Consider the following 7,378-nt stretch of genomic DNA (forward strand, 5'->3'; position numbering starts at 1 on the left):
CTGCCTTACAGACTAGCTTTTAAGGGCAAAGGCCATGTGGTTGGGCCTGGCCAAGCACAGGTGACCAATGAGATTGTAACACACAGAGAAAGCTGCACAGTCATGCTAGGTCACACATAAATGACCAATTGAATTACAATTTACCCTAGTAGATATTTGAACTAGCCTATCACCTTGGTCAGAATTGGTACCCAAAAGGTGCCCAAAGGGTAGGGCCCATTCAATCAGTGGGGGCACATACTGTCTCCTAGCTACCTAGCTACAGGAATATAGCCTGTATTTTAAAGCACCCATATGATGTACTTTTTTACTGAATTCCAAGTAGCATGTTAATGGAGTATCAAGACATACCTAATGATGTGTTACTAGCATTTGTATGTAAGAAAGAACTATATAGAGGGGAACAGAATAGGGCAGCAAATGCAAATAATTACTAAGTTCACAATGTAGTGTGTTGTTGCATTTCCAGTTACCAAATTCTCTATACTCCTTTGTTCCTTTGGATCACACGCCTTACCTGGGCAGGCAGCATTACATAAATATGATGACTAGAGGCCGAGCTAGGAACTGCTAACTGGATAAAAAGTTCAACTATGTTTTTAATCAAAGAAACTCTTATCTTTGAATTGAACATACAGTTGTTATAATAGAAATCTAAACAGACCTTCTAATGACTTTCTCTGATGATTTTCATTTCTTTTTTTTTAAATTTATTTATTTGACAGGCAGAGATCACAAGTAGGCAAAGAGGCAGGCAGAGAAAGAGGAGGAAGCAGGCTCCCCGCTGAGCAGAGAGCTCGATGAGGGACTCGATCCCAGGACCTTGAGATCATGACCCGAGCCAAAGGCAGAGGCTCAACCCACTGAGCCACGCAGGCACCCATGATTTTCATTTCTTGTGGTCTTTCTAAACAACTGTTAAATTGCAAATGGGTTGTATGTATTTTGAGCTTAATTCTGCCTCCCTAGTTAAGTAGACAGGGTTGGAGAGTTTGGCAGTTTTGAATCCTAAAGGGCCTTTCAAGCTTTCAAGACATTTTGTGTTTTTCCTTAGCAATATTACTGCAACTATGATTAAGTAATTATTTGTATAATTGTTTAATGAATATCTCTCTTGATAGACTAAGCTCTATGTGTCCAGGAACCAAATTGCCATCACCAGCAGTGCAATGTATAAACAAGTACATGGAGGTCATGGCAATCGTGAATTGAACCCATTTCACGTGAAAATTTTTTTCACGTATTTAGTGTTAATATTAAATAGGCATTAGAAGATGTCATTGTGTAAACATGTTATCATCTGCACAAAAGGCCTCCATCCCTAAATGAGAATGATATGTAATAGACTGAATTCATTAGAAGGGCATCAAGGAGATATATTTGTCTTCTGTATTTGTTCACTGTGAGGACAAAGAGTTTTGTCCGATTTGTTCACAGGCTAATTTCTAACAGCAAGAACAGTGTCTGTCACAAAAATATATGTTGAATCGATGACCTAATAAAAGTAATGGCACAATTTAATAACAAGAAAGTAAACAACTGGGTGCCTGGGTGGCTCAGTGGGTTAAAGCCTCTGCCTTCAGCTCAGGTCATGATCCCAGGGTCTTGGGATCGAGCCTCATATCGGGCTCTCTGCTCAGTGGGGAGCCTGCTTCCCCACTTCTCTCTCTCTGCCTGCCTCTCTGCCCACTTGTGATCTCTCTGTGTCAAATAAATAAATAGAATCTTTAAACAGCTACTGGACCATGAGGGCAGAATTCGAGAGATAAGTGACACCTTAAGACGAAACAACATTAGAATAATTGGGATTCCAGAAGAAGAAGAAAGAGAGAGGGGAGCAGAAGGTATATTGGAGAGAATTATTGGAGAGAATTTCCCCAATATGGCAAAGGGAACAAGCATCAAAATCCAGGAGGTTCAGAGAACCCCCCTCAAAATCAATAAGAATAGGTCCACACCCCGTCACCTAATAGTCAAATTTACAAGTCTTAGTGACAAAGAGAAAATCCTGAAAGCAGCCCGGGAGAAGAAGTCTGTAACATACAATGGTAAAAATATTCGATTGGCAGCAGACTTATCCACAGAGACCTGGCAGGCCAGAAAGTCAGACACTTAACCAACTGTGTGCCACCCAGGTGCCCCAGTTTGTTTGTTTTTTTTTTAAGTGGGCTCCATGAACACACACCCCTGAGATCAAGACCCAAGTTGAGATCAAGAGTCAGATGCTTAACTGACTGAGCCACTCAGGTGCCCCTGTTTCTTTACCTGTGAAAGGCAGGAAACAGCTTCACATTTGCTCCTGTCACCATGTTGTTGTAAGAATCACAATAGCTTAAGAAAGCTTACAGCCAACTCTGAAATTCTGTGCCAATATGAAGCAGTAATGTTATTAATGGCATTCTTGTCATGAGTTTACTACTGATAGATTATTATGTTTCTCCAGGGAGAGTCACTCCAGGGCAGCTCATGTCCTATATTCAGCTCTTCAAGAACAACCTCAAAGCTTTAGTGAATCACTGTGGGCTCCTACAGCTTGGGCTGGCCACAGTTCAAACTCTGAAACACCCTCAGACTGCTAAGTGGGACAACTTTCTGGCTTTTGAAAGACTCCTCCTCCAGGTATGTTGCTATGGGAGGTTCATGGGATATTAATAATTAAAATGGTTGCTTCCGGGTGGGGGGGAAACTTTGATGTTTGTTGTAGTCTTAGTAGTAAGTCTTATAGTTGACATATACTCTATATCATATTCTCTAAGAGCCTCCAAATTAAAATTACAGTAGAAATTTTCCATACCTATGTTTTTTTGTTTTTCGTTTTGTTTTGTTTTGTTTTGTTTTGTTTTGTTTTGTTTTGTTTTTTTTTGGACAGTGACATCTTTGGCATCTCACTCACTACCAAGAATGATTTTTGAGCATTTGACCAATCTCTTTTCAATTTTATACCATTTGGACCTTTCTTGATCCTCATGGTATCTTTATTCAATCCTTGCTACTCTCCTTGCTGACTATTACTACTATTTACATTTCTTCTGACACTAACTAGTCTCTAATCCTCAAACAACATATAGCACGTGGCTTAAAATGATGCTTAATAAAGGATGGAGGAAGACAAATTACATTTGTGAATGTAGTGAATTTGAAGTGATTTGTATGGGATGAGGACCTTTTCATGATTGATGAAATATTTTCATGGAAAACTTAAAAATCCCTCTCTTCTGCCTCTCCCTCTACTTGTGCTCTCACATGAAAAAATAAAAGCTTTAAAAAAAAACTTAAAAATTATAAAGCATTTCATACTGAGATAAAATAATATGACATATCTATTTGTACTCTCCACACTGACTCAATATAATTTATCCATTTTTAATATTTATTTTATATCCTTTCTCATTAAAAAAATAAAACTAGAAATAAAGTTGAAACATCTCTGATACTTATACCCTTCCTTGCTCTGATTCTCCTTTTACCTTTCCCAGAGGTAATCACAACCATGATGCCTTGTTTCTGTATTTTTATTAAATACTTACTTATTCATAAATATTACAGACTATTGTGCTCTGGGTTTTACTTTTTATGTAAGTAATATTGTACTATATTCCTAAACAACCTGTGTTTTCCTCTCAACATTCTATTTTATTTTATTTTTTAAAGATTTTATTTATATTTGACAGAGAGAGAGATCACAAGTAGGCAGAGAGGCAGGCAGAGAGAGAGGAGGAAGCAGGCTCCCTGCTGAGCAGAGAGCCTGATGTGGGGCTTGATCCCAGGACCCTGAGATCATGACCCGAGCCGAAGGCAGAGGCTTAACCCACTGAGCCACCAAGGCACACCTCAGTATTATATTTTAAAGATAATTCAAGTTGACATATATAGATCTAGTTCATTTATTTAAACTATACCATACTATTTGATTGTATGTGTGTGTGTGGAGAGGGAGAGAGGGAAAAAAAAGAAGAAGAAAAAAGAAGAAAGAATGTGGCTAATATCCTAGACCATGTGGTTTGGTGTACATGTGAAAGAGTTTCTCTAAGATACATATTGTGGAAAGGATATTAGATTATTGACCATGCATATTGTTGAATTTACTAAATATTAATAAAGTAATCACGAAAGAGGTTGACCTAGTTGACCCTTCTGCTAGGCATGGATGACATTTTGTTTCCCCACATAGTGTCAGGACTCAGTCTTATCAAATTAGAACATTTTTTAATAGTGCGTCTATTAGTAATGGTGGGTCTATTAGTTATCATGGGTCTATTATTAATAGTGCTATTTCTTTATATAAGTTTGCAATTCTTTGACTACTGATGAGGTTGAGCATCTTTTATAGTATATATGGACTCCTTAGTTTTCCTCTTCTGTCAGTTGCTCATTCTTACACTGTGCCCATTTTTATCTGTTGGATAACAGAAGCACTGTCTTATGTCATGCAAATACTTCTCTGAGGCTGTGGTGTGACTTTCAACTTTAATGCCAGTATATTGTACAAAAGTTTAAAAATTTAATGTAGTCTAGCTGATTAATGTTATCCTTTATGATTTGTGCTTATTTATATTTTATATTAGAAATCTATTTCTACTCCTAATTTTAAAACATATTGTTCTGTATTTTCTGCTGAAAATTAACTTTTGACATTTGACATCTTAATCCACATGGAATTTATATTTGTTTATGGTGTTATTCAGATCTAGCTTTCTTTTCTTCTGTATGGATAGTCTAGTCTCCCCACACTATTTATGGAATACTCCACTGTATCATAAATTACTGATCCAAGAGTCATTTTCCTCTTTCTCATGTTGGCAGAACACCAGTTTTGTTCTGGTGTCTTCTCCTTTCCCAAATGATTCAAGCAAATCCTGATTGCTCTTAGAGTACACTGGCATTGTCATTTCCCCACATAATGATTAGTTTAGCAGTTCAAGCCAAAGACAGGCAAAGGGTAGTTTGCTAGAAGTGTTTCTAGGAAAGATTTTCTTTTGCCCTGACAGAATATACATAATGAAGAAACAATCTCCTTTTTCTGCTTCTTGATGTATGTTTATGACATGAGCATTTTGTGATAATGAAGGGAATTCACTGAGATCCTGAGGAAGACAGATCCAACCTGGATCTTTGATGACTTTGAACCCTAGTTCAAATATCTTATTTTGTGACTTCTTCTCATTGTTTGAGCCACTTAAAAAATGTTGGTTTTCTCAGGTCACGTGGTGGCTCAGTGGCTTAAACATCTGCCTTTGGCTCACGTCATGGTCCCAGGGTCCTGGAATCGAGTCCTTCATTGGTCTCCCTGCTCAGCGGGGAGCCTCCCTTCCAGTCGTGTTCTCTCTCTCTCTCTCTTTCAAATAAACAAATACGATTTTTTTTTAAAGTTTTTTTTGTTGTTGTTGTTATTTGGAGCCAAAAGATATTCATCTTTTTCCTATTGATATGTAAAATACTAAAATACCACATAACAGTGGGTTTATTTCTCAGTTTCTAGTCGGTTCCAGTGGCCAGTTCATCTACCACAGAATGAATACCACAGTGTTTTAAAATCAACATGTCCAGTTTTATGCTTTTCTTTATAATAGGGGATTATTAGATTTATTTGTGGGTAGATTTTAATACTATTGTGAACTGAATTCAGTTTTCTGACTGTCTTTGCTGGCATATAGGGATACTCTTCCCTTCTGCCTGGTGATCACATGTCTATCAACTTCGCATCAGCATTTGTATTTGTTTCTTCTTTTCTACACTTTCATGATACCATTTTCTTTTTTAGTGCTCTGACCAGATACTTGGACACTGTTCAAAAGAGGGAGTGAGAAGAGGCTTCTTCATCTTTTTCCTGACTTTAAAGAATGTTCTAAAATTTTACCTTGAAATATTATGTGATTTTTTTTTTCTAATTGGGCTGAGAAAGTTCCTTCCTAAACCTAGTTTACTGAGTCGTTTTGTTTTTGTTGTTTTTTTAATCTTGCATGAGTGTGAATTTCATTTCTAAATTCATTATGAATTTTTTTAGATGACTATGTCAGGTTTTTTCTTCCTTAATTGTTAGTATGGTGAATTTATAATTTTTTTTTCAGTGTTCCAAGATTCATTGTTTATGCACCACACCCACTGCTCCATGCAATATGTGCCCTCCTTAATACCCACCACCAGGCTTACCTAACCCCCTACCCCCTATCCGCTCCAGAACCCTCAGTTTGTTTCTCAGAGTCCACAGTCTCTCATGCTTCATCTCCCCCTCCGATTTCCCACAATTCACTTTTCCTTTCTTTCTCTTAATGTCCTCCATGTTATTCCTTATGTTCTACAAGTAAATGAAGCCATATGATAATTGACTTTCTCTGCTTGACTTATTTCACTCAGCATAATCTCCTCCAGTCCCATCCATGTTGATTCAAAAGTTGGGTATTCATCCTTTCTGATGGCTGAGTAATATTCCATTGTATATATGGACCATATCTTCTTTATCCATTAGTCTGTTGAAGGACTTCTTGGCACTTCCCACAGTTTGGCGACTGTGGCCATTGCTGCCATGAACACTGGGGTACAGATGGCCCATTTTTTCACTACATCTGTATCTTTGGGGTAAATACCCAGTAGTGCAATTGCAGGGTCATAGGGTAGCTCTATTTTTAATTTCTTAGGGAACCTCCACACTGATTCCCAAAGTGGCTGCACCAACTTGATTTCCTACCAAGAGTGTAAGAGGGTTCCCCTTTATCCACATCCTCTCCAACACTTGTTGTTTCCTGTCTTTTTGTTAATTTTGGCCATTCTAACTGGTGTAAGGTGGTATCTCAATGTGGTTTTGATTTGAATCTCCCCTATGGCTAATGATGATGAACATTTTTTCATGTGTCTGTTAGCCATTCATATGTCTTCTTTGGAGAATTGTCTGTTCATGTCTTCTACCCATTTTTTGATGTGATTATCTGTTTTTTTGGGTGTTGAGTTTGAGGAGTTATTTATAATTTTTTTTTGCTTGTTTTTTTAAATTTTTTTTTAATTTTTTATAAACATATATTTTTTTCCCCAGGGGCACAGGTCTGTGAATCGCCAGGTTTACACAATTCACCGCACTCACCATAGCACATACCCTCCCCAATGTCCATAATAACCCCACCCCCGCTCTCCCAACCCCCCTCCCCCCAGCAACCCTCAGTTTGTTTTGTGAGATTAAGAGTCACTTATGGTTTGTCTCCCTCCCAATCCCAACTTGTTTCATTTACTCTTCTCCTACCACATTAACCCCCCATGTTGCATCTCCTCTCCCTCATATCAGGGAGATCATATGATAGTTGTCTTTCTCCGATTGACTTATTTCGCTAAGCATGATACCCTCTAGTTCCATCCACGTCGTCGCAAATGGCAAGATTTCATTTCTTTT

The 7,378-nt window shown here is 37.9% G+C and overlaps 1 protein-coding gene across 1 annotated transcript in view; it reads left to right on the top strand.

Annotated features, from left to right (window-relative positions):
* The window catches only part of LOC116875764 (sec1 family domain-containing protein 2), an 86,045-nt gene extending 83,393 nt beyond the window's left edge, over positions 1 to 2,652 (top strand). Inside the window, exon 4 of the mRNA XM_032871853.1 lies at positions 2,444 to 2,652. Within this exon, the coding sequence (XP_032727744.1) occupies positions 2,444 to 2,652 (209 nt within the window). The remainder of the gene's footprint in view (positions 1 to 2,443) is intronic.
* The last annotated feature ends 4,726 nt before the right edge of the window (positions 2,653 to 7,378 follow it).

Source organism: Lontra canadensis, unplaced genomic scaffold (assembly GCF_010015895.1).
Source record: "Lontra canadensis isolate GAN:19392208 unplaced genomic scaffold, GSC_riverotter_1.0 scaffold1, whole genome shotgun sequence".
In the NCBI taxonomy this organism is placed as follows: Eukaryota; Metazoa; Chordata; class Mammalia; order Carnivora; family Mustelidae; genus Lontra; species Lontra canadensis.